Here is a 26825-nt window from a genome sequence, read left to right on the forward strand (position 1 = left end):
TCCTTGCATCATGCTGGCTGTCTTCCTTCCTCCAGCAGTGGGACCAGGGGATCATGAAGAACTCAGCCTTAGAGGGTTTCATAAAACTGCAGAAGTGAGCTTAGTTTTTTCCCACTGCATTTTTGCTCACTTCTGTCCTTAATGACACACACTTCCAGGAAACCAGTTTCTGTGAACTTACGGAGAGTTACCCTGATTAGCAGGATGCTGAAGCCCTCTAATGCCTCTTGCCAAGAGGTGTGAAGTCTGCATCTGCTGTTTTAAGTTAGAGGCTGCTGCCTCATGTTCTGCAGTCTCCAGCCTGTACTCCCTGCAGCAGTCTGGGCAGGGCTCAGACTTGCCAGCTGGGATTGCTTTGGGATGGCTCCTCCCCTGGCTCCCCCAGCTCTTAGTTCTTTCCATGTTACCAGTAGAAGCCTTATGCTTCAAGTTCACGTGCTTTGCTCAGGGCTGCCAAGGACAAACTTGATGGTTGAGTTCCTGGATGGAATGTTTTCCCTTGAAGGGCAGGAGGGGGGGGGAGCATTTTGTTTTTACTATGCAGGCAATGCCTAATTTGTGAAAGTGGAGAAACTCAGATTCTTTTTCTTTTAATCTGAACTCTTTTTTTTACTTTGTCCAGTTCTGTCTCCCCTTTCACTTAAGTGGTGATGTTCTTTCAGTGTTAACCTTTCCAGTAGTGGCACCAAGGTTGCCAACACTTTTTCCAGCATTTGCTTGTACCCCCTAAAGCCATATTTTCTCCCTGTGCCTCGCCCACAGTCTGCAATACTGAGGGCAATGCTGCTGATACAATTGGTTACGGTACTGCTGCAGCCCTCAAATTAACACTGTGGTGCCTCTGCTGCTATATTTATATAAGGACCTCAACCTTAGGATGTCAGTGGGTTTGAAATAACCTGATTCCCTGGCACAAGTCCTTTCTGTTGGGTTTTTGTTGGGTTCTGCCTTTGTTCCATACCTATAGAGGCTAGTGGCCTCAGGCACTAGTGCTGCTAGAGCAATCTGTAGCCTGAGAGGTCATCAAACAGGCTTTTGGTTGGATCACTGTACTCAACAGATGTTGTTTTTTTTTTTTTTTAATGTACTGAAGGGTAGGTGTTGAGCTGACAATAAAACAATGTTATAGCCACTGTGGACTCTTCCTGGAAGCTTTTTCTTATCACTCGGTCATGCAGACCGGTCTAAGATACAGTAAAATTCCATCACTGTGAATATAGACATGAAACCTCTTTTTGTATCTGAATAGAAAGCTAATAAATGCAAGGCCAGGATAGGATGGATGGGGAGCATGTGCCAGCAGACATCTCCAACCTTTTATAGCTGCAGAACTTCTCCAGCTAGAACCAGAAGGAGAACCTGGAAATATTTAACTCAAAAGTCACTTTCATCTGCAGCTTTGCTCTGACAAAGGGCTTTGCAGGAATCCTTTTACACCGTAGAAGTATTTTTCAGCTCTTGTCTGCGGGCTTCTGTTTTACCTTCCCATGAAAAATCCTTTTTTGTCAGTCACTAAAGTGGGGTTACTGTCTCCAGAGTTCAGTGCTTACAAGTAAACTTCTCTTTGTTTAATTTGTAAATCAGAGGGCTTCCAAAAGGGCTGGTTAAGGTGTGGGGTTGCATGACAAAGTGCTTTATCACACTATGGGGCATTTCTAACCAGACATGTTGTGCTTCTATGTAAGGCAGCAAAAGCTCAGGAAAAGAGAATGGGAATAATTCTCTTAAGAAAGGGTAAGTTAATCTTCAGATATCTTCTCTATTCCTTTCTTTCATGTCACTGTGGTCTTTTCCCTGGTCTTGCAGAAGCACCACTAAAAGGGAAAGGTGGAACATGCTTCAGCTAAGACCTCACAGACCACAGCAAGCAGCACTTGAAGAGAAGTTCCTGAGAGGGAAGATGCTGTAGTTACTCCTCACCAGTAGCAGTGAGCTGTGCATCATGGCTTGCATTGGGCACCTTCAGACCTATCTCCTTCCCAGCCGACAGTGACAACCTTTTCCTCAGGCTTTGCCAGTTACCTGCAGACCAATTTTCCCACGTTAGGTGTAAACCAGTATCTGTCATGTCATAGCTTCAAACCATGCCTATGTGATTATTTTATTGCCATCTCCTAACGTGCAGATAGTTTTCAGTTTGGTAGGATAGCTGTAGCAATAAAAATAAATTAAGCATTTTTGTACAGCCCAGGACACACTCCTACTGTAATACAAGCTCCATTTGAATGTGCTTCCTCCACGGGCACGGAGCCATCCCTGGAGTATGACAACTGCAGGGACGTGACTGACTTCTTTATAGGAGAGGGAAACAGAGACATACAGTTATGTTAGAAACTCATAAACAATAAACTTTCTTACCATTGCAGCTCAATCTGTGCCCCAGCATATGTGTTAGCTGGATAATAACACTCATCTGCTTTGCAATTAAGATGCTTTCTACAAGCTCCTGCTTCACAAATCCTGCTGTAAGGCCTCTTGCATATCAATACAGAGCAAAAGCTGGCCTATGGAAACTCCTGCAGCCAGTGCAGTCACATCATAGCCTCAGCTGTGCATTCTGATACATAAATCTCTATCAAGCCTCAGTCTTTGTTCATGTCAATTAATTAAAAAAAAAAAAAAACAGAAATGAAGAGTCCCACACTGCATAGCTTGAAAGCAATTGCTTGTACCTGTTCAGCTGCTCTGTGTTGGAGCAGGCTTTAAAAAAAAAGCAATGGTGTGGGAATGGTGTCTTGTGGTTTGTTTAGCCACTGCAGGCATTGCTTCAACGCAGAGTACCTGAGGAGTGAAATTGTGGTCCAGTCCATGAACAAACACTGTGGTGGCAGTCTTAGAAAGCAGCTGTCTGAGGTCACAGATGTCTTTTGGAAGAGTCCTCTCCAGAAGACAGGGCAGGGAGCAGCGAACAAGCTCCAAGAAAAGCAAGCAGCACCATTTTGCACCTCTTAGGCTCTATGGGTGCAACTCTACTTTATCCAGGATGACAACAATCGTGTGATACATTTCTTTGGCCTGTCAAAACACAGATTGGTATCAGTCATTCTCTGCCCAGAAACAGTTGCTTCTCATCATGAAATATTCCCAGAAAACACTTTCCATAATTCAATATCAGGCATGTGCAGGGGCAAAGCTGCACTTTGGGTCCCAGGGAATGCAGTGCCCCCCTTACACCTCCGGGACAGAAGAGAGCAGCTGTGCTGTCCCTTAGCAGAGGCTCAGCTGGGCAGTGGAGAACCCTTTCTGAAGTGCCAGGAGGAAGCTGTAGGTCCAGGCGCATCTCACCTGTGACAGTTCAAGCCACATAGTCTTGGGGCTGGCAGCTGAGCCGTAGTTCAGTTCTATGCCGGGAAGCCAGCCCTCGGAGACAGGCCGCAGCGTTCGCATCCGCCGCAGCTCCCTCAGCGGGATGACGCAGGACACCTCCTGTGTGAGGAGAGAAGCCACAGAACCTTCTCTGGTGCAGTCCTTGCTAATAAAACTGGTTCTCACCAAGGAGGATTCACCTCAAGAGCCTGTTGAAAGCTGAGACAGGTTCAGCACAGGGGCACGGGATTCAGGATGGGCATGGGGCAATGTGTACAGAATACAAGGCAGGCTTCTGCTGACAGCGTGTCCCTGAACTCCTCCAAGACTGGGACAAACAGGTGTGTGACCTACACTTAGTTTTACTGTGGACTGTGTTTGTCAGTATGATCGCTGAACTTATAAAAGAACACCTGGCACTACTTATTGTTCTACCACTTTTGTCACTTGCTTTGGGCTAGAGCCGTTGTTAGAGTGGCTGTGATGCAGGTAAATGCAATATCTTCCTGCTAAGTTCTTCTAATAGTCAAAGTTAGCATCTGACAAACATCAAGGCTCTGGACTCTGAGGAGGAATTATGTGGCATACCTGAGTGATGCTATCCACCACAATGATCTCTTCTTTATTCACACCAAAGAAACAGGGCACAGAGATTGTGTCATCACTGACTCTCTCTACGAAGTAGGTGTTGTAGCCAAAGAAAGGTAGTTTCATCACATGCTCTGTAAGAAAGCAGAAAGTGGCTTTCAGGCAGCAGCTTCCAGCCAGCAATCTATCACATCAGCCTGAGGTGGTCAAAAACTGCAAGAGTTCTCAAGCTTTTCTACATTGAAAAGTAAGATTGACAACTTCTCCCTCCCCACCAGGCTGCAGATACTCAATTCTGAGCAGACTTAATGGATGTCCCATTCTTTGCTGACCAGAAAATGGATGTGCAACCAGGATATTAATTAAAATACAACTTATACAGAGCTCTGAAAATCTATTGGAGACTTCTACAAAAGAGTTGGAACTTCTGCCATGATCACCATGCTTGGGAACAAATGCCAATATGCAGGGAGAGGTTCTCTGGGAGTTCTATATCATGGCCCATTCCAGGCTCCCAGGATCCTTGCCAACCTCATGGACCATCCCAAAAGTGCATTCAGAACAGCATCCGTCACGCTTGGAAGAGACCACTCAAGCAGATCAGGATGTCTCCTCACCTATGAACTGGATTTTTGCATCCACTGACTGGAGGGGCTCCCTGGTTCTCAGCAGCATTGCAACATGGTTTTCCACATCGTGGAGTCTGATGGAGGACTGCAGGGTCTTTGGCATGTACTCCTTTAGCTCTTCCCTGTGCCAACAAGCAGATACTAATTCACCCCCTGACCAGCTAAAATCAAAAGATCAGCTGAGGGGATTGAAAGGAAAGAGGGGATGTGGCAACAATTTCTTAGTCAGCCACTAAGTGACCTTAATTAGTAGCTTACATTCTCTAGAAATGAGCGTTCCTTAATTATCTGGAGAGTACTTTCAGGTACCTGCCTGTAACCCCTGTGGTGCCAACTACCACTAGAGACAGAGACCCACCCTGAGACAGACATACCTGGAGGGAGCAGAGTTTTGCTGCTCTGTTTTGGCCCAGTGCTGGAACATTGCCAAAATGCCCACCTGCATCTCCATTTCTTTGCTATGGCTCACCAGTATCCTCCCATTCAGGTAGTCCCACAGTATCTGAGAGACAGGACAGCAAAGAGGCCTTTGTTAAACCTGCCAGAAGGTGCAGGTAGGTCTGGGCAGCGCCAGGCTGCAGACACCCACATCTTGCATTGCTGGTGACACATCCAGCTCAGGCTGGTAACTTGAAAGCAAAGGCTTTCTGGGCTCAGGAGGAGCATGTGGAACTCACAACCCACATCTGGAGCAGTTCAGCTCACAGGTTAGGGCTACAGGTGTGCTGCCTTGTTGCATCCGTAGCTCTAGTTACTAGTCACTCCCAGAAACAGCATACAAAGCTGGCTGGCCAGAGTCCCCCCACTTCTTCATCGCCCTTGGGACATTCCAGTTGGCCCGTACATTAACTCTTCCATTGCTAAGGAGGTTCCTGGTGAGCACGCTGGCCTCTTGCTTACCTGTCCATAATGGACATCAGTATAAATTTTGTTCTCAAAGTGCAGAGGTGTCCTCCAGGTGAGCCTGCGTAAAGTCACGGTGACCGACTTGTCCTCCAGCAGATAATCATGCAGATACTCCTCTGATCTTATTGGTCTCACCACTTTACCTACATGTGTTTGCAAAGAGAGGGTCATCACCCTGGGTGTTGAGGCAGTGGGCTGAGCTCCGTGGCCAGGGAGAGGAGCCTTCTTGCACCCCATTATTCCACCTTGCCCTTATGACTCCAACCATCAGCCATTCCAAAGGGACATGGACCCACACAGACACACAGCCCTCCTTCAGGAACATGCCCCTGAGAAGGCACGATCCTTAACCCGAGTGCAGAGGGAAACTGGTGAAGAGGAGCCTTGCCAGAGCAAGCCAAGGGTGGGGGAACTATGCAAAACAGTGGCCATGGTACTCCCTGTTGAAGAAACCGCTTTAAAAAGGAAGCCAGGTGCTAGTCTCTACTTGCCATGATTATTGTTGTCGCTCCTGATGGCAAGAAGAACAAATTCCTGTATCTCTTCCTGTTCACCTGCCCCCATCTGCTCACAAATTTCCTGCAAGAGCTCCTTGGCCACCTGAAGTAAGGAAAGAAGCAAATGAATACTGTGGCCTGGCAAACCCAAAGCAGCCCCAGAGCAGTTAGATATACTGGGCTTGTTGGAGGGCAACAGTATGGTTCTGGGCATTGTGCAAAGCAGCATGCTGGGTGAGGCAGCCCAGAGTTGTACAGGCCCTGCAGAGATGCTCTGCTACAGGGATTTCTAGAAAGTGAGTGGGGAACTGCCATAGTACTATGGGAAGCACAGGCCAAGCCCAAGTTTTTGACAGCTAAAGGAGTTCCCTGGTGTGGCTCAGAGTCCAGATCAAAGAAGAAACTAAAAGCAGAAAACTCACAGTGAATGTCTTGATTCTGGTAAGGTATTCCACACCTCCAGGCATTGGTACCATCAGCCGGCGAGCACTGCGCCCCTTCTGCAAAGGAGAGTCTTCAGGAAGCAAGCCATGCCAGATCCCATCAGCCCCACAATTGTTTCTCCCTCTTCCTCCTCATCTCTGCCTCCTACTACTTGCCCACAGTACCTGCCTCTTCCCTGCCCATACCCCTGCCTACTCCATGGCATTGCACTTCCCAATCACCTTACAGACACATGCTTCTTTCTCTCTCTTGGAACACTGCACATGGCACCTCCTGGCAAGCCTCTGCCCTCCCTCTGTTGCCAGCATCCCCACTTCTCTGCCCCTCATACCAGCAATGCCTCTATCTCCACAGGGAAAGGAAGGTGGCGACGGCCCCCGTACAGGAAATTCTTCCGCAGGTTGCTCTGACAGAGCTTGGCTGTATCTGCAGGAAAAGGAAAAGCTTCATGTGCTGAGCCAAACAGAGGACTGAGCATTGTCTCCTGTGGTGTTGGGTCATCCTGCCTGTGTTGAATTTAACCCAGGGGTGCTGCTAGGAGAGCAAAGAGACTTGACCTCATCTCCTGCTCTGCTAGGACACATCCAGATCATGAGGGGCCAGCCTCAGAGGGCATCCAGGGCAGTAGAAGTGCAGAGGAATGACAGGATGGGAGAACTAGAACCCTCTTCTCTGTCAGTATTCCAACATCTGATGACTCTGGAAGCCCACAGCCTGCCTTTTCCCCAGGGTCTAGCTGTCAAATTGGGCCTAAGCCACTGGACTAACCTAAGGCTCGGAGACACAATTCCACCTTGCCTGGGTGAAGAAGCAGTGGGAAGTGACCTCTGCAAACAGAAAGACCAGAGATACAAAGCAGACTCTTGCCTGCAAGCTCAGCTCCTTCAGGACCCCACTTATTTCTCCTGCCTGACAGGATAAGGAAGACTTTCCCATTGGACCATGACCCCACCTGGATCCTGTCTTCTTTCCTTGACTACTCAGTCTCAGTAACAAAGAGGCAGACACTGATTTTATAGGACACAGAAACAGTCATACCATGGTGGGTGCTAGATGGATCACTGCTGGCTAGCTGCAGAAACTTGGTGGCATAGGGCATCAGGAGGTTAGAAGGGAGGAAGTACCCAGTTAGCAGGTTTAGGAGCAACCAGCCACGCAGCGTGCTCTCCCTGTGGAACAGAAGGAACAGTGGACACCTTGGAACAAGACAATTCTTGCTCCAAGCAGATCAAAGGAAGCCTCTGCCCTTCTGAACACCTAGGACAGGTGGCAGAAAATGAGGTGATGGCCTTTGGTCAGAGGTTTCTTGTGTTGAAGAAGGGATTGATTCAGTTATTCTAACAGCAAGCAAAGGAAGGGAACAGCCAAGGCTACTCTGCTGCCTCTGCTGCCACTGCTGCCATATTGCAGGGCACTGTGGGGTCAGGCCAGTCCCTAAGTGTTGTACCAATTCCCCAAGGCTGTGATGAGGAAATCAGGACTCTGAGCAGCACCAGTACTGGGAGCTACCAGGAATGTTTACCAGTGCCCAGATATATCAGCAGCCAGAGATATAGGGACAGACATCCAGTGAAATGAAAATGCCCAGCCCAGTGACTAGCTAAACTTCCTGAGTGCTCAGCCAAAGTCTCATCATCTGAGCATCCAGGGACAGCACATCGTTAGGGGACAGCCTCCCCCTGGCCCTGGTGCTCATGCTGCAAGGCAGGTTCCCCTCCATCTGTGCATGCACAGGAGCTGACAGTGCTGGTACTCACTGGTTAGGGTTTCGGGTGACCTGCTTGATGACTTGGCAGTAGACCTCATCATGCAAACTCTCCTTCTCCTTGCACAGCTGCACTCAGAGAGGAGGAAAAAGCATTAGAGAAAGGATGGGAGCATCAGAGAGGCCCCAGGTCACCTCTATGCCCTTCCTCTCTCAGCTCTAGAGGTCTGCCAGAGTTTGGTGTAAAGCTTGGGCTCTGCAGCCTCTGGTCTCTAGTGCCATCTAGGCTCAAAGCAGGAGAGGCAGGTTGTGCTCTCATCCAGACAGTGATACCCAGGGAAACCACTTACATGCAACCCTTCCACACCACGTTTTTTTAATCAATCAGCCTATTTCAGCACCCTTTCTCAGGTAAGAGGGTTGCATTATGGTTCTCCCTTCCCCAGGTAAGAGGGTTGCATTATGGTTCTCCCTTCCCAGCGAAGTCTTGGCCCTTCATTTGCGTTGGTGCTTCAGCACCTTGTCCAGGAGAAGGTCACAAACCTGAAGGATTTCATAGATGCATTCAACCTCATTCTGGTTCTTGAGTTTTGATTGATCTCCCATGAACCGCATCAGAGCTGCAAAGCAAAGGCTGGCGTTTAGGTCTAAGCAGAGGTGATGCTGCTGTGGGCAAGCAGGAGGCTAGAAAATGTCCTGAAAGCTTTTCTCCTCCACAGCCTATTAGGAGGCTTGCATTGGACATGTGCAACCAGCAGGGCATCAGCCCAGGCACTGTGTGTTCCTGGGCACTTTGCACTCAAGGCAAAATGCTTTTTGCTGCATGGTTTCAGCATGAACACAGATGGTTAGTAACTGCAGAAATGCCTTAGGAAGGGCCTTCCCCTCTCAGATTTCATTCCCCACTCTGGGCCTCATGATGTCTGTATGTATCCACCAAGGGCGTCCCACTCGCCCCACTCCAGCCTCTGCAGCGTTGTGTTCTAGGGAGGTACTTACTCTTGAAGTTCTTTGTGGCAAGCTCATTCAGGTCACTGTCAGAGTACTGGAGCAAGGACTCCTGGATTGGGACCTGCAGGGCCAGAATACACAGGTAAGCTGGGGAAGCTGTGCTGAATTCTTCATGGAAGACAAGCTCCCAGCATCTTGCAGGCAACGCTGAAAAGTGGAGGGCACCTACACTTCTCCAGAGACTGCAGCCAAGGATCTGCCCCCCAGGCAATGCTGGAGCTGGGATTCTGGCTGTAGACATGAGGGGAGACTGTGCTCACCTTGGTGTGCTGGACCATGTCAGCTGCACTCTTCTTTTCAGCAGACGTCCCCTTCAGTCTCTGCCTAGACAGAGAAGAGGGAACATGCAATCCAAGAAATATCCCCAGTAATGGCCTGGTGTGGGTCAGGCTACACAGACCCTGTGTATGCCCATTCAGGAAGGACTACAGCCTACTTACATGGACTGGGCCTCTCGGAAGTAGGCTGTGGCAAAGTCCATCATGGTGTAACGATTGCCAGCAGGGACTAACATGGTGCTGTTGGGTTCTGATGTCAGGCTGAGAACAGAACCCTGCAGGGACAGGCACCAAACCCACCCAATAAAGTCAGCTGAGGAACTGCTGTGTGTATCCTCCTCCCCTGCCAGACCTGGGAAGGCCTCATCTGTGGTGCCTCCCCCTCCCACTATGACAGCATTTGAGTGTCTCCATCTGCAAAGGTTAAGCGGTCAACTTCTTTCCTCTAGTCTTGGAAGTCAGACACTACCAGGGCCACAGACACACCCTGGCAGCTCTCACAGAACTCACCTCCCTGCTGGTGTTCCTGCTCTCTGGGGAAGCTTTCATTCCCTTCCACAGCCCTCCACGTTTGTCCATGCTGGTGCTGAGGTAATCAGGGGCTGCAGCCAATTGCACTAGGCTGGTGGGGAAAATACCACAGCAGCCACCAGTGGAGCCAAACTGCCAGCCTACAGAAAAAGGGGAGAAAGACTCACAAACCATGGCAGCTACCAAGAAGTGAAGTATTCTACTGGCAAAGGAGAGCATCAGACTGACTAGGCTTTGCTGTATCCTAAGATAACATCCTCTATGACTATGGCAGCTGTTGCTGTCAGAGCATGGCAGAGCTGAAGGCTAAGCCAGCCCTTCCCAGTCTGCTTTCCTCTGGGTTACTTGACAGCAGTGTGTAGAGCTTCTGTGTACTGTGAGTCCACCAGAACCCTGAACCACCTTTCCTGCCAATCTTGACAAACTCCCTCACCTGGCTCCACGCCTTGCATGGGCAGTAACTCAATGAGGTCACCCTTCTTGAAGCTAAGAAGGCTCTTGTCATCCGTGATGTAGCTGCGCAGAGCAACAACGTAGTTGGTATCCTGGGGAAAAAGCAACAGGAAGGTCAAGTCTCCTCCCCAGGGTGTGAAGGACTCAGACCATATCATCCCATGGACCTTCTCAGGTCTATGTGGGAAACCACATTCATTCCCTACTGCACTACAGCCACTCCCTCACCTGCCTCAGCTCCTGGATGAAGAGTTCCACCATGGCCTTGATGTGTGGAGCCTTTGGAGAGTGCAGGAAGAGCTGCTCTGTCTTCAGAGAGAACTCCAGGGCATTGTTGCTCTTCAGTTCCACTGACAGCACATCTGCAAAGCTGAGAACAGATCCAGCATGCTCAAGCTTCTTCTGCCAGAGCTAGGGGTGCAGACCATAGGGATGGGGGCTCATCCCAGTGATTCAAGGGCTGAGAATAGACACAGGCATGATTTTCAGCTCACCCATTCAGTTTGCCTCTTAAACACTCTGAAAGCATCCTGCAAGTGACAAATTATCAACCAGTGCCCTTTTGTTCACCTGTAGCTGTGAAGAATCTTCAGGTGCTCAGGATTGTAGCCAGCTGCTTTCACCACCTTCAGCAGCCGCATTCCCCGGTGAGAAACACCCAGGATCTGGACATCACTTCCATTTTCACCCTGTAAGGGAAATGCAGCAGTGAGCATCAAAGGCTCCATCCCACCTAGAAAGGATGCAGGAGAGGAAGAAAATGCTGCCACATGTACCATGAAGGAGGCCCTGGGCTGACAGAGGTGTCAACCCCAGCAAACTACAAAAGGCACAGAAGAATGAGTGATGTGTGGCCAGGCAGGGAGACAGAAGAAGATCCCAGGTGAACTAGAGCCACACAGCTAAAGCAAGCCCGAGGTCTGGTGAGAAGATTAAGACTCACATGAACTGGAAAAAGGCGGGAGAAATAGTTAGCCCAGTTATCCCGAGCAGCTAGTACAATCCTCTTCTTTATCCCATCCTCCTGAATGGACTGGACATCGTTGCCAACCCGGAACTCCACTAGCAGAGTGACAAAGCAGATACTTTCTTAGTAAGACAAAGATGGCCAAGTTTTCCTCTGCCCAGGACTTCAGTCCTACCAGTCCCCCTCAGTGATTACAGTGCAGCAAAAACCATGCAGAGGAGAAAGGATACCACATTACTTGCACACACCAGTCTAACACTAATTTCACTCCTATCAAAAAAGACAGCTGGATTTTGAGACAACTCGAAATCCCATCCTTAGGTCTCAGTTTCCTCTCCTCACTATAAATATATCAGTTCTAAGTTTTTCTGGCTCAGAGAAATTTCAGGGCCATTTTCTGGCCATTTGGAATAAACAAATATTTCTACACAGCACACACAAATGTGCTTTCTTGCTGCAGCGATAAACATTTCTTGTCTGCCCTAAGTCCTGCCTGGAAGATTTTGGAGGCTGATTTCTCATTTCAAACCAAATGCTGGGAGAGGCACAGGGAGGAAGGCATGGTGGGGCTGTTAATTACTCAGCAAGTCTTTCATCTTGCGCTTCTCCTCCCTGGAGATCCGAAAGCAGGAATCAGAGAAGGTGTCACGCATGATCTGCAGAGGAAGGAAACAGAGAGGCTTCCACTGAAAAGGTGATTGTGCTGGAGCATCTGAGGCTGTTTGTTAGACTGTTAGTGGAGTGAACAGGGCCTTGACTGCATGGACCTGGAGAAAAAACTAAAACACTGCTAGGGAGGCAGAAGTGAAGGCAATGTATGCAATGTAATTATGGGGTGTTTTGTCCCCAGGAAAACAGACCTCGAATCATTCACTAGTACATACCTGTTCACACAGCAAGTTGAGACAGTAAGGGTGACTGAAATTTTCTTTGGGGTAAAACACCTGCAAAAGACGGAAAAAAAAATAGTGATGTGGGCAGATGTTTACAAATACTGCAGAAATAGCTCCCCCAGGATGTTTTGTAACCCAGATTCCCTACTGCCAGAGAGGAGTGAGTTGATCTTCAAGGACAGGAAGGGAAGAAATGCTCTGTGTTTAAACAGAAGGACCAGGAGTTAAGGACTGAAAGTAAAGTGGCGACACCATGGGAAGAACCTTGGTCAGTTCAATGCACTCTCCAACACTTGACTTTAAACACATTTGTACTATTTTCACAGGAAAGCACCAGGGAAAAAGCATGTTTATTTGTAGATTTTTCAGTGCTTTACAGAGGAAGGAAAGGACAAGTAAGGAAACTGAGACACAAGAGTCAATAAGGCAGAGTTAGACCCAGATCTCATATGAGATGATCCCCCCCTTCCAACTCCTGTGTCATGTAACCTCCTCCCAGAACTATCTTTGTGCACGGGGTGCCTATGACAGAAAATTCTTCTAACCAAATGTGGGTCCAGTTCCCTCCCCCCACAGGCAGCCCTCAGCTAACAAACTGTACCTCTTTACGCAGCAAGATTTTCCAAGCAGGGTTGACATAGGAGAAGCTGACACTGGTAGTGAGCTTGTACAGCTGGGTCTTGATACCATCATCTTCTGCTACTGTTACAGTAGGGCCTGTGTGAGAAGAAAGAGCCCAAAGATGGGCTTTGCTGACTACAGAGTCACCTTCCCACCTGTCAAAGACCTGCCAATAGAAAGGGGACAGTGCCATGTGCCTGGCTAAAGTTTACTGTCAGGAACCCTCCTGAAGGTCGGTGATCAGCTAATATGAATGTACGCACAAAACAGCCACCATGGGAGTACCAGCATTTCTGTAGCATTTATATTTGCTCTATTAGCCACAAAGTTCAGTGTTTATAACAGAAACACTGCAGAGACAAGGAGCACACAGTGTCCCAGGCAAAATACTGCCCCTGTGTTTAAGGTTGAAGACACCTGTCACTTTATGTCATTATAAAAAGGCTGCTAGAGGTTTCAAAAGGCATAAAATTCTCCCTGAGCTTGCAGACTGCAAGGTTCTGGTACAAGGCACCCAGTACCTGCACTGGATTTTCTCTCTGCAGGAGATCTATTAAAGACAGGCTCAGTTTGAAGGCAACCATTCAAATACATTGCTTTATGAGGTAGGAATGTCTTCATTTAAGCACTCCCAACTTTTAAAACTTCAGAGTTCACAGACAAGAAACACAGTAGATCCTACAGTTCAATTGTTTCTATATCCCTATTCAAAAGCCTGTAGGTATTTTTTAGGCTAGTCCAGTTACTTCCATTTACTTTCACAGGACTTCCTAAAGAATTGTATTTTAAAAGAGAGGGGGAGTGAAACAAGGAAATTCTTTTATACCAGTGAAGCTGCTGCAGGATGCAGTCCTTCAGTAATGTTGTTGGCTGACTGTTTTGTGCATGTTTGAAAGCCACTGGTACATGTACCCAAAATAGTAGTCAAGTATAAAATGAATTATGGGTCCAAGATCCTACTGAAATTCAGAGGCAAAACTTAAGACTAACGCTTCCAAACAACTGGTGAAAAGCATTAGCTATGTCATTGTTTAGGTGAGCAGCATCCAGAAACTCCTTATGTGTCAATATCCAAGGTCTCCAAGGCTCTCATTCTCCCTCTGAGAGACATTCCTTCATTCCTCAGTCTGTCTCTGAGAACCCTCCAGAGGCTCTAGAAGGTAAAACACTTGGCCTCTCATTCCTCCCTGGTCTAAAGTCCATTTAGTGAGTTGTAGTTTTGGTAAACTAATTATGTTTCAGGTAGGCAATAAAATGTATTGTGGCCTGGACCTTGATAAAGCTGTAGCCCAAAGGTCCTTTCTGGGTTTATTATTATTAAATGCCTTTCTGGCATTTTTGAGAGAAGCCCGTCCTTCATCATTTGTGCCTTGCAACCTACACTGGGATGGGAAGAAAAGGAAGAGTTAGAGCTGTGAAGTGCCATAATGATTACTGAGCCAGACTGGAAATGTGACAATCTATGATTTCATGCAGCCCACCCAGTGTTTGGCCAGCTGGCTGATGACAGAGCATGTGCTGCTGTAAATCTCCTGAGCCATGGGGCTAATTCTGATTCCAACCTTTACCCGCTACTAAGCCCCACTTGGGTGAAGTCAGTCACTCACTGTTCCCTGTGGATTCCTGCCAGCCTTGGTTCCCAGGCTCCAGGAGAGGTGCAAGTGTTGGTGGAGAAGGAGGAGCAGTAGGAGTTGGGGTATTCTGCTGGCTGAAGATGGCCAGGAGGGGCAGCTGCTTCTCTTTGATAGAGCTGGAAGCGGAGCCTGGCTTGGGTTTGGTAGGTGGAGGTGTTCTCTTCTCTTGTGGAAGAGGGGATGGCTGCAAGACAGCAAAACCATTTGATCCAATCATTCTCTGCTTTAATGTGCTCTGTCCTGGCACTGCTGCTATAAATCATTCCTAGGGCAGCAGTCCAAGCCTGGAAGCAAGATATGTGTGAACAGAGATACGAGGACTTTTAAATCAACACACAATCTACAAAGAGTTGAAGATCAACCAAACCCAGGTACAGAGAATCAAGTAGTTGATATTGAAGCCTCCAGTTGGGAAGGGCAAAAAAGACATTCATGGGCTAAGATCTTGGTGCCAAATGTGTGGAACAGGAATTGTTTGCTTCCAGGCCTGCCTTAAACACACCACCATAGGACTTGCTGCTCCAGAGCTTTTTCTTCAAGACCTCAAGTGACTTTACAGACTGGAAACCAGTCTAGAATGGGCAGCACCATGGTACAAGCTCACAGCTATCTAGTAACCCAACAAGAAATCACTTGGCTGCTACTGCACTACTAGATAGCTCCCAACCTGTTGGAGACTGGATATACAGGCCCTCTCTGCTGAGCTTCTGAAGTGATCATAGAAAAAGAAACTCACTGATTTGGGAGATGGGAGGTTCATCATTCCCAGCTTGGCCAGAGCCTCATTTTTAGGGTCATTCTTCTTTATAAATGGCTTGGACACTCTCCTGCAAGGAAATGGGCAACACAGTTACAAGGACTGCAGAGGGGTTATGGCCACAAAGGAGCCATGAGGCAGTGCTGAGATATAGTCCCACTCATCTCCTTCCTGCCCACCTGGGTGGAGCCACTCTCACCTGACAGGCTCGATGGGCTGGGGCTCGGGGGCTGGCCTGCTCTGGTACATCTTGATGATGTTGCGGATCTCCCGGCTGGGTTCCGGCCGCGCCTCAGGGCCTGAAGGCTTCACCACAGGGGGCTCCTTCTTCACTGTTGGTGTCTGTTTTTTTGGTTTTGGCTCAGGAGGTGGCAAGGAGGGAGCAGGAGCTATTTGGGATGATAGCTTTAACCAACAGACTAGCAAAGACATAGGAGAAATCCCTTTATCTCATTTGAAGCTCCCTGTCTTTCATCGCTAGACTAACTGGCCACATGCTTCCACTGCCTTGCTTGGGATCGCACTTCCCAAAGCTCAGACCTTTCTCTCTTTCCTCTCCTGTCAAGATGCAGACTCCTCGGAGAGCCAGGTCCTTTCCTCCCCTGCCTATACCCTGGCCTGATGCTCCTGGAAAGTTCCTGCTTGTTAGCCAGCCTAGGTCTCCACTGCACAGCATCTTACCTGCCTCTATTTTAGGGCTAGGTTTTTCCTCTTCCCTCTTCTCTGGCTCCTCCTGCTGCTTTGGCTGGGGATTTGCTGGAGGAGTCCAGGTTCTGGAAGGAGGTCTGACCTTCTTCACTCGGATCTGTTGCTCTCCTGCATAGAAAAGGGACCTTGAGCTGGGTCCTGCAGGGAATCTGCAGGGATTAGCAGGGTTCCAGAGAAGAAAACAAGAACACCTTGTTATGCCAGGGAGGTTGCAGAGTGAAATTCCCCAAGTGGTAGACACTCACCCATCTTCTGAAAATATTCTCTCTTCTGCTGGAAGGTTTCCCGAGGATAGTCATCATCTTCACTGTTGGAGAACTGATCTTCTGTGTAGTCATAAACCTGTAAGCAATTCACAACATGGTTGGTTGGCACTGGCCAGCAGATAATTCCATAGTGCCCTTAAGTTCAGAGGTGATCTTCCCTCACCAAGTTCTGATCTACAACTTCTCCCCATCTATTGGAGTTCCCCAAGAGATCAGTCTCTGACCCAAGCAATCATCAACCAAGTCCAGAGAAGGAGTATGTTAGAGGCCCAAAACAGCTTTCTGGGGGATAAAGAACTCAAAGTGAATGAATTTTCCTATGGAAAAATTCAGATCAGCTGGGAATTAATTAACCAACGCTGCAGCCAAACCTCCACAGAACTAATACCACCAGGGTTTGATCCTGTATCTTAAAGACTCAGCAAGCAGAGTTTGAAAGGCCTCAGTGTCATAGGAAAGCATAGCTTTCTGCTCTCCTCTCTGCTAAACCACTGCCACACTGGAAGGGATGCACAGCAAACACAAATCATGAAATTCAAACCAAATTCACCACCACTCTTTGTTTGGCATACCGATTCTTCTGTCTTAGCTGGTGGTTCTGGAGCCTTTGGTGATGATGCAGCATTCTGGCTTCTGGGGGGCTTATTGGGTTTTGGGAAAGTGGCTGGGCCTGGGCTTGAGGCTGGAGCCATGGCTCGGGCTTGTGGTGGACTTGAAACTCTTGGCTTTGAATTCTCAAGAGACTTTTGCCACTGCTGCTGCTGTTGCTGGGATATGTTCATGGCTTGAAGGGTCATCTGCTGGGCCTGGAAGAAGGAATTGGAACATCCATGAGCTCTAGGCTACATAAAACCACCAACCATCTGTCAGGCTATCCCATTCTTTCACTGGTAATCACAGAAGTTCTATATAAATCATTGCAAAAGACAAGGCATGCCCAGGGAGTCTGTTCCCACCTAGCCAAGTATGCAGAGCTCCTAACAATACTCAAAGACTCAGCTACCAGTGAGATAGGCTAAGACCTCCGTGCTTTGTACAAGGCTTTGTACAGAAAGCAGAACACGGCAGACCTGCATCTGTAGCAAATCTCATATTAAAAACACAAGAGAATTACAGCTGAGGCTTCCTGGAGCATGGTCTTGTCACTGCTACTCACTTATAGTGCCTCAGTGTTCCCATACACACAAAGGGGCAAAAAGGGGGTTCCCAGTTTAGCAGACTTAAATAATCCAAACTTTATATAGCTAAACTCAAGCACACAAGCACAGAGTGTTACAGAGCAGGCCTAAGGCAGGAGGGAGGCATGGCTAACATTGTCACAGCACACGCACCAGTGCGTCGTTCTTCCCCAGTTCCTGGGCTCCCCCTGACCTGTCCCTTCCACTCACCATGAGCATGGCTTGCTGGTTGATGAAGGCTTGCTGTTGTGCTGCTAACTGGTTGGGATCTACCGCTGGAATCGCAGGCTGGGGCATAACCACGGCTGTGGAAGACACACACGTCTGCAAGAGCTCAGGGGCAGTTGTTCCCTGAATGCTCACTGTGCACCCTGCCTGCCATTCAGGTGCACAGGCTCCATTCTAACACCCACCTTTCCATCCTCGTCCCCTGCATAGTTCCTGAAACACCGTGTTATTACCTGGCACAGGAGCAATCCCACCAGCTGCTGGCATCATGGGCATGGCTGCTGGCATTGCCATCATTGAAGGCATGGCCTGGTAAACTGGTGCTTGAGTCATTCCAGAGAGGCCTGGAGGCAAAAGACCATAAACACAGTGCTTTGGGGAATGACAGATGACAGAGCCCTGATCAATCCCACACAGGCTGGGAACCTCTGGTTCCCTCCACACGCATCAACCACAGGGACATGTGAATGGTTTATGTCTTCACACACAGCAGGACACAGCAAAACTCAGGTGGAAAAAAGAAACCAAAGAGAAATGTGTGGCCTGCCAGATTTCACAATAGCAGTATCCAGACCCTGCTTCCGCAGTCTAGCTTAGGACACCACCATCCTTCATGACTCAGCAGATTAACTCCTGCCTATGTATGATTACAGAGAAGTGTTTCTCTTGAGGGATGAGAAAAGATCTCTGTGGGTGCCATATCCATATTGGTCTCCTTGCTGCAGGTAGCATGGGTGAATGAATGGTGTATCCTGGCCTAGGTGGCATTGTGTATCATGTGAATGAACTGTGGGGAGAAAGGAATTCCTCTGCTCCCAGCAGTCAAGTCCCACATGAGGCCACAAAACAGAAATTCCACTGAGGGCAAAGCCAGCAGAGCAAGGGGCATGGAGATCAGTCTCAGCTGGGAGTGAGTCAGCACGCAGCACAGGTCTACTGAATCACAATGTCCTCACCCTCGCCAGTAAGAATGGCCCAGGGATGCCATAGAGAGATCTGCACATCCCTCACTGACCTACCTACACTGAGTGACAAACTGGCCTCAGGCCAGTGATCTGTAATAGGGCTTGTCGTGCCCCAGGACCCCGACGATACCCAAAAATAGTCCCAGTCTCAGTAATGATCTGAACAGGACATTCTCCACCTCTCTGAAACAGCTGGGTGTGTTCCTATACATGCAGATTTCTCAGTGTCATCAATATATTGGTGTTTGACTCCACCCTACTGAAAGACCTGTCTTAGCTCCATAGAAATGAGGAAAAGTAAAAACACCAAACACACAAACCAGAACCTCTGCAGGGTTCAGACTTACGAACCCAAGGAATAGCTAAAGATGGTGGGAAAGTCTGCAAGGAAGCAATAACAAAGATTAAAACCCTCCCCTGAGAAAGGTAGCAACTATTTTGTAAAAGCACAGTGTGGATACGGGACTTATGACTACTGCCCTAGGAAAGATGTGGCCTGGGTCAGAAGCAAGCTGCCTGTTGCATTGACCCCAAGACCAACTTAAGAGATAAATATAAAGCAGAACAAAGGTGGTACCCTTACATAGTACCTTCCCCAAAGCATCTGTCTCCCAGCACCTGGAAGGAGTGCAACTTCTGATGACCTACGCTAAAGACCAGTGCTCTTTAGTCACTTGAGCCCAGGCAATAATTAGCATTTAAGTGACGTCCTGACTTGTGCTCACTGAAGCTTTTGTAGCCCCACAGGTATTCCCAGCTGTCCCCATCCCCTTACAGACCTGTAGAAGGAAAGACTCCTCTCTGTGTGGGTCCGATCTTCCCACCTCCTTTCATGCGTCCAGTCAGAATCTCCCTGTTCTCCATATCCTGGTTCAAGAAAGAACAGTTAACTGATCTCAGAGAGAGAAACTGCACAGAGGGAAAGCCATCCAAACATGTGTCTGAGCTGAGCAGAGGCATGCGTGAGGGAGTCACAGGGACAGGAGAGCCACAGAAAGAAAAAAAGAGGGGACCATCAAGGGACTTACTGGTACTCTGGGGCCTTGATGCAGCACACTGCTGAAGAGATCATCCACATAGTGATCCAAGCCTACAGGTGTCCTCAGGTCATCTCTGAATCTTGAATCTAAGAGCAGAGAGAAGTCTGGTGACAAGGCAGGTAAGGAACATTCTCTACATCAAGAAGAACCACCTGTCTCCCTGTCTGCTCTGATTCCCTGGCTGGGGCCCATCTAGCCCTTCCCAATGTCATTCACAGTTCTGGACAAGAGCCTACCTGGATAAGGACTGTCAAATTCTGGAGGCAGGCTAGGTGGTGGGAAGGTAGGGGCCCGGATGCCTGGAGCAGGAGGGATCCTGTTGGAAAGGAAAGTGAGATGAGGACGGTACAGAGAGTTAAGAGAAAGAACCACTGGGTGATAGGGCCACAGCTGGTGAGGGAGGAGGATTAGGTGACTTACGAGTCCGGGTCGGATTCGTGGAGGAAGTTTCTGTCCATTTCAGGAGTGATGGGGTACTCAGCTGAGGACTGAGAGGGACCGCTGAGGTTGTTGACGTCCTCCATCTCTCCAATGAGGTCCAGCACAAAGTCACAGCCCAGCAGGTCCTGCCATGTGTTGCCAGTAAATATGGAGATAGACCACCCTCGAGACTTCTTATCACAACCCCTGGTAACAGAAAAAAAAGGAGAGAAAAGGTGTCCAGGTAGGCAGGGGAAAGGGAGAAAAAGGAAAACATTGCATTCAGTTTCTTCTTGCAGGTCTATCCTGACTTAGGTCTGTAAGATTTAGGCTATGAGTCAAATATTAAGTCCCAGGATCAGGAAAAAACTAGAATCACACCAGTGATTCCCCTGTTCCTAAAGAGGCCAGCAATTTATGCACACAGAGGGAAGGGTGAAGGAGAGAGCCCAAGCCAGTGGATAAGGAGTAGCTATTCCACATCTAACCATATAAATTCCTGCCTGCAGCCCCAGTCAGTCTGAACCTCAGAGCCAATGGCAGCCTCTTTCACACCCCCAGACCCTCTCCTGTCCTCTGGCAGTACCTGGCATGCAGGAGCCCACTTGCATACTGCTCCCCAGTCATCCAGGACTCCACCTCAGCTGAAAACTTCTCCTCTAGCACAGAAAAGAAAGTTAGTACCACAGCCTCCCCAGCAGGACCCAAAGCAACCCCTAAGCTCTGCAGAACACAGGCAGAGCCCAGCTGGAAAGTCTTACGCACTCCTGAGCAGGGACCACAGGAGGACTGAAAGCTCGTGGAGAGACCCACATGAACACATCAACATGCAAAATAACTGATGGCATGTGTTGGTATTCCCAACCTGACAGCCAAAAACCCTTGAGTGTCCTGGTTCACTTGGGCCACCACTGCACCCATGAAGGAGCGAGAGCCAGAATGTTCTGCATTCAATTCACAGAACTTCTGACCACTCAAAAGGCAGCATAAGCCAATATTTGAGAAGGGAGAAAGGCAGAAAGTCCTTCTAACAGAGACAGCAGTTGCTGTTATGTGGGCTATGCAGTAATGGATAAGGGAAGACTGGACCCATGGAGATGCACAACCAGAATAGTCCTCTGTTAAGATGGGCCCAAACCCAGAAGAATCTCAGCCTTTGGCCTGAGTAGCAGGTCTCATCAGGCCTAGACTTCTGGTCTTTGGGAGGTTTGGGTCTAGGTTCACATGTTTGTATCCCCCATGGTGGTACTAGCCAGAAGCAATTGGTGCTCTCATTCCTCTTTACTAAGCTGAGGGAAGTGATTATTGAATGCTGATTTCTGCACTGGAACAGTCTTTAAGGACTAGAAGACAGTGCAAGGGCAGAAACATAAGTTACCATTAAAGGTATGAACATCCAGCACCATCTTCCCTTTCCTCTGGTTTGCAGTCCACTCCAGCTGAGTGGGAGGGTAGGCCCGAGACAACGTAGAGTCTACCTCTGTGTACTGTGCTGCTGTCAAGATCTTGCGCTGGCAAACAGCATTGTAGCCCTCCATGCCATGATCCGACACAAATCTAGGGAAAAGGAACTGCATTAGCACACTGCTCATCTCTCTTAACCTTAATGGAAGTGTAACTGGGTCTTTTCTCCTCCTTACTTAAGCAATGGCTTCTCCAGTGCCGGTGAAGGGGCAAAGCAGCTCAGCAAGGTTGCCATCAGGACCCAGGCTCGCTGGCTGTGCTCCATATCTGGGTTTCTCCATGTTTGGGCAACCACCTGACTGAAGATTTCGTTGCGCAGTGCCACATTATTCAAACCTCTCTTTGCAATGTAGTTGCCCAGAAGTACCTCCTGCCAGCCCTGGAGACTCTTGTCACCAATGAACCGCAAAATCTAGAAGCATCCAGAGGAAAAAAAAAAAGAGAGTTCTAACTGTAACCCTCTGTCCCAAACTGTGTTGTAAGGTGACAGCCTGGGTTGTAGACATCAGGGTGCTTATGAGCCAAGAAGAGTACCCAACACTCAGACCGGGATCTATTCTCAGGTTTTGTGCACCACTTAAGTTCTGGGGAATTTGGGAGGCAGTGTTCATAGAGACTGGACCCTGAGAAGAAGGTCAGGATGACTTCAGCTTCTCCTTAGTTATGCTTCTGACTCAGAATTTGTTCCTGGGCAAAATAGTTCCCCTTTTTTAGGTAGAGCTCAGAAGCACAAGCAAGGTACCATAAGTTATTATTTACTGTGTCTGAGCTCACAGGCTACCTAGCTGTAAAAATACGTAAAAGAAATTATGATGCCTAGCTGATCTTTGTGACCAGACATGAGGAAAAACTAACAACAGAATGTTAAAAAGCATTTGGTGTGGTTAGTATTATATCAAGTAGTATGAAATGTGGTATCTCAACCACTCAACCTCACTACAGCAATGATTCTGCTTCTTGGCTACGTGTATCAACCTCTTAGATATCTTTGTAATTTGCATTTCTCATTCTTAGGTATAGAATAATTTCTTTCAGCCTTTACACTTCAATATGTCAATTAGATTAAGTTTCTTTTTCTAAAATGTGCTATGGACAGCTTTGGAAAGAACATTTATGAGTGGTGGTCTAATTTTTTATCAGAGAAAAACTTCCTAAAATGGTTACTAGAGATAAGCATGCCAGAGATTTACTGAGGAAAAAAAAAAACAGGAAATGGTTGTTTAGTTGTCATAGAATTCTTTGTAGTAACTCCCTATGTATTACAGCCTTTGCCAAAGAAATAGCTGTATTTTTTTGATTAGCAGTGGAGAAAAATGGTCTTTGACCTTCAGGAAAAATAATAGTAGTCTGCTTGAACACAATCCTAAAATGCACAGGATTTTATTGAAGCTTATACTCTTCTATGATTGAAATCGTTAGGACAAAACAAGAGACTGGTTTTAGGTATTACTTTCCTAACAGGTTTATTTTAATTGCATGTAATTCTCAAAAGGATTACTAGATCTATTTAGAAATTATGTGAAGTTTCATTCTATTTTCAGAGTCAACATGACCAGTTTCAAGAAGAAATGTGTGCTTCACATCCACAGAGATTAAATAATTCCATCACCCTCACGCAAACACTACAGAATTGGGGTGTGGTTCCAGGTGTAGTTTTCTTGATGACAGAGTCCCTGCCTTTTTGTAGCCTTTATACAACAGGTCACTGTCCCCTGTTGTGCATTGACTCAACTGTGTGCCTGAGATAAAATTGCTATATTTACTCTAAACCACATCATGGAAAAGATCTGTGTTAAACTTTTTTATGACTATCAGATAAGAATAAGGGTTGGAGAAGACAGATCTCCCTTATACTGCCATTGCTACTGAATCTGGAATATTGGGAAACTAAAGCTTAGCCTAATTCCCACATATTCTGCTGAATTCAGAGGCTACATCATCAGACAATTCACTTTGATCCCATTGGGCTGTGGCTCTGCTCTATACCTCACCAAGAACAGAGCAACCCTAAGGGGCTGCCTGTGATCTCTGCCAGCCTGCTCCAGTGCCTAGGAGGAGCAATTTATTCTGTTTTCCTAACACACCAGGTACTGTAAGAACAGTAGCCACCACCAGCATCGTGTTGTATAATGGCATCAAAACGTTGTTTTATGCCCACCTGTCCTTCAACAGGGCCCAGATCATGAAAGATGTCTCTTACCAGCTTGTTGATCTCAAGCGCACTCTCCTGGTATTCGACATCCAGATGGGTTAAGGGGTGCTGCAGAGGCTGACCAGGGGCAGGGAAATCTGTCTTCTACAAAGAGACGAAAGGACAGAAATGGAGTTTGCTCCTAGTGTTACTAGAACTATCGTGTCTCCTCAGTGGGGAAGCAATGAAGGGATATAATAAGAGTTCCCACCTGGAAGTGTGACTTAATGAAAGAGGAGAAAGGATGGCTGTTGATGCTGGGTGGGAGGGAGAGGTCATCTTTGACCTTCACTTCTGGAGGCAGTGCCTCAGTTATCTGGTTGGCCTGTGCTCGGTATTGACCTGCAAGAGAAAGGTCAATTGTGTTGTAGCAGCTGGAAAGACAGCCAGAACACATCCAACTCACAGTGCAACACGTGGCTAACACGCCTCCAACCTTGCCTGAGCACCTGGACCAGCTCCCTGGCTCCAGGGACACCCAGTCCACCCTTGCTCCCCTAAACCCTCAAGCAGGCACATCCTCACTTCCTTAGGACCACAAGGCCTAACTTCAGGAGAGAGCTTTTATACCTCTGATCTTTCAGACTCCAGCACCTGGAGTTTACAAGGCAGGAAACACTAAGCCTATGAAGAAATATTGCTGACATCTGTTCAGTCGACATGTAAATGGGACATCTTCACAAAGAGGCACGAAATGGGGTATTTATTATGGGTAAGAGAGGAGCAAACATCTTCCTAGATGAAGAGATTTATCAACGTAGCACAGCTTCTGTGTTTGCAACTTGGGAAATTATTTCAGTTAGTTGTATATTGGCAATTTGAAAACAAAACCAAAAACTTTCCATGGCACCCAAAGTGTTTCCCTTAATTGTTACATTGTTTCTACCTACTTCTCTTTTAAAAGAGGTAATTGCTTTTGCACAAGTAGTTTTGAATGAAAACATAAAAATATTTATTTGAAAGTGCCAAAACTGTAGTTTTGACTGATTCAGCTTCGCTTCCTTTAAAGATTTTTTTCCTAACACGTCAGATATCCAGCTCCACAAAAGCCCTGGGTTCATTAAACAGTTTGCTCTCATGTAACTTTGACCAAAAAGTTTTACACCATCGCTCTCATCGTTTCTATCAGCTCAAGAGAAGAGCTGAAAAAGGTAATAAAGATACTGAATTTTCATCTGGTGATCCGCCCATTGGCCCAAGTCACTTTTCCAGTCTGTGGTGCTGGGAAACAATACACATGACACCACTTGCCTCTATCATGTTTACATTGCAATAGTAATAAAATCAAGTACAAGCCCGGTGACAGACAGAAGGTGGAATGAGCACATACTTAAACTGCTAGAAAATAAGGAAATAAATGGTAAAGTAGAACAGTGCAGGAAAGGGAGGGGAGAGAGAGGATTTCTCACCTTCAGCTAACTGCAGGAGGGCAGCAAGCTCTGCAGGGATCTCCAGCAGCCCCACATCCTGTGGAGAGAGTGTGTCAGCCACGGGGGTACCAGCAGTGAAACAACGTGTGAACCCTGAGCTGTTCTATTGAGACTGGGTAAAGCTGCCTTTGGAAAGCTGGCTAGAGCAAGGAGTGAGCACCTGAGTGAAACCAGCAATTTCTGCCTATGCAACACTGAGAAACTGTACAAATAGGGAAGTACTGTATTAACACAGGTATACGACGTGGGAGAGAAAGGTGAGTAATTCCTGAAAAAATAAAATCAACTGCCACAAAGGGAAGTGACAGGAAGGGTGACTTTCTTTGACTCATCTCTCATTACTAACAAGTTTGGCATATTGCACAGAAGAGATGGCAGCTGAAGGGTAACGGCCATTTCCTCCTGCTCCTTTTCCTGTCGTTTTCATTCTTCAGCACCAGAATGCTATAGCATAAATAAAGAGAGACCTGATTCTGATCTTTGTTGCACACCACTGTATTGGATGTTCCTAAAGAAGCTCAGGTCTGTACCTGGATAATTCAGATGAGAATCTGGCCAATGAGCCTCGATTTTTCACCATTTCACACCTTGCATGATGCATGTACTTGTGCAAGGTAAGAAGCAAAGGGGTTAATGCAAAACCACACATCAACATCAGGGTCTGCATATAACAGCAGTTCAGGGCACTACCCAGATTAAGACACTATGAAACCAAGAAAAGACACAAAGCCTGGGCTTTTGGGGTTTGTATTTTGGTTTTTGAAGATCTGCACAGTAAAGCCTCTACACACCAGCACACTATTCTGACATCTCCCTCCAGATAAACTTGCAGCAATGCCTGAAGATAGATTCACAGCTTTTTTTTAATCAGTTTGATTTTGACCATAAGAAGATACTTGACTGTGTCTAGCTTTTCAGTGGTGTGTTCAGGAAGTGGATTGTGAAATCCCACAGTCCTGGACCCACACCTGAGGAAGCAGCTGATATTGCAAGAGTACCCAGTGCTAAGTATTCCCACTGTTACCAACAAATCTGTGCGAAATTGGATGATGTCAATTCAGATTCTCTTGCTACACGCATCATAGCAAACGTACACTCAGTGTTAGGTATAGTAGCTGATACAGGTTAAACTTCTTGTGAGGCCTTTAATACCTGCCTTCCTCTACAACATCTTCCATAAATATATTTCTATAGAACTGTCTCATTCCCACCCTTCACAACAGAACACGATTATGAAAACCAGTCTTCCTCCCAGCTCCAAAGAACAGGTCCAAGGCTGTGAACAAATCCAGTACTCTGCCTCAGGACCATTTTATGATCCCTGACTATGCCCAGAGACTGGGAAACATTTAACTAATGAAGTAATGAACTAATGAAGTAATGAACTATGATAATAAGCTATGGATTAGAAGACTCTTTATACCAGGCTAAACTGCATTCTTGCTTCTAGGTTTCCAGCATAGAGGTGGGCTCTGTACACTCGATTTGATATTCCCCAGCAAACCTGGGCATAGGGGAAGGAGAGCCCCCAAGAGGCTGGCTTGTTTTACCTCAGACTCTCCCAGGCTGTTTGACAACTTACCATTACTTGGTTGGGGCTGTCCAGGGACCTCTTTCTTCTTTTCCTTTCTTCTAACTCCTGCTGTTAGGAGATGAAAGGGGGATGGAGGGTAAGAAAAGATGTATATGAGGTAACTTGCAGATAAATCTGAGGA

At 47.3% G+C, this 26825-nt stretch overlaps 1 protein-coding gene across 1 annotated transcript in view; it reads right to left on the bottom strand.

Annotated features, from left to right (window-relative positions):
- Positions 1 to 2955: 2955 nt before the first annotated feature.
- MYO15A (myosin XVA) overlaps positions 2956 to 26825 on the bottom strand; it is a 43368-nt gene continuing 19498 nt past the window's right edge. Inside the window, exons 23-61 of the mRNA XM_008949504.1 lie at positions 23892 to 24054; positions 23690 to 23785; positions 21666 to 21901; positions 21404 to 21582; positions 20612 to 20684; positions 20026 to 20232; positions 19842 to 19921; positions 19594 to 19691; positions 19345 to 19432; positions 17834 to 17944; positions 17583 to 17677; positions 16767 to 17000; positions 16174 to 16270; positions 15902 to 16036; positions 15420 to 15639; positions 15200 to 15290; positions 14437 to 14647; positions 12810 to 12925; positions 12200 to 12259; positions 11896 to 11971; positions 11292 to 11410; positions 10919 to 11037; positions 10577 to 10718; positions 10329 to 10440; positions 9875 to 10035; positions 9527 to 9639; positions 9347 to 9410; positions 9075 to 9147; positions 8619 to 8695; positions 8128 to 8204; positions 7409 to 7539; positions 6702 to 6796; positions 5921 to 6029; positions 5424 to 5572; positions 4898 to 5025; positions 4512 to 4645; positions 3895 to 4028; positions 3286 to 3426; positions 2956 to 3015 (exon numbers count right to left, since the gene is read on the bottom strand). Coding sequence (XP_008947752.1) covers positions 2956 to 3015; positions 3286 to 3426; positions 3895 to 4028; positions 4512 to 4645; positions 4898 to 5025; positions 5424 to 5572; positions 5921 to 6029; positions 6702 to 6796; positions 7409 to 7539; positions 8128 to 8204; positions 8619 to 8695; positions 9075 to 9147; positions 9347 to 9410; positions 9527 to 9639; positions 9875 to 10035; positions 10329 to 10440; positions 10577 to 10718; positions 10919 to 11037; positions 11292 to 11410; positions 11896 to 11971; positions 12200 to 12259; positions 12810 to 12925; positions 14437 to 14647; positions 15200 to 15290; positions 15420 to 15639; positions 15902 to 16036; positions 16174 to 16270; positions 16767 to 17000; positions 17583 to 17677; positions 17834 to 17944; positions 19345 to 19432; positions 19594 to 19691; positions 19842 to 19921; positions 20026 to 20232; positions 20612 to 20684; positions 21404 to 21582; positions 21666 to 21901; positions 23690 to 23785; positions 23892 to 24054 — 4804 coding nt within the window. The remainder of the gene's footprint in view (positions 3016 to 3285; positions 3427 to 3894; positions 4029 to 4511; positions 4646 to 4897; positions 5026 to 5423; positions 5573 to 5920; positions 6030 to 6701; positions 6797 to 7408; positions 7540 to 8127; positions 8205 to 8618; positions 8696 to 9074; positions 9148 to 9346; positions 9411 to 9526; positions 9640 to 9874; positions 10036 to 10328; positions 10441 to 10576; positions 10719 to 10918; positions 11038 to 11291; positions 11411 to 11895; positions 11972 to 12199; positions 12260 to 12809; positions 12926 to 14436; positions 14648 to 15199; positions 15291 to 15419; positions 15640 to 15901; positions 16037 to 16173; positions 16271 to 16766; positions 17001 to 17582; positions 17678 to 17833; positions 17945 to 19344; positions 19433 to 19593; positions 19692 to 19841; positions 19922 to 20025; positions 20233 to 20611; positions 20685 to 21403; positions 21583 to 21665; positions 21902 to 23689; positions 23786 to 23891; positions 24055 to 26825) is intronic.

This window comes from Merops nubicus, unplaced genomic scaffold (assembly GCF_000691845.1).
Source record: "Merops nubicus isolate BGI_N331 unplaced genomic scaffold, ASM69184v1 scaffold16701, whole genome shotgun sequence".
NCBI lineage: Eukaryota > Metazoa > Chordata > Aves > Coraciiformes > Meropidae > Merops > Merops nubicus.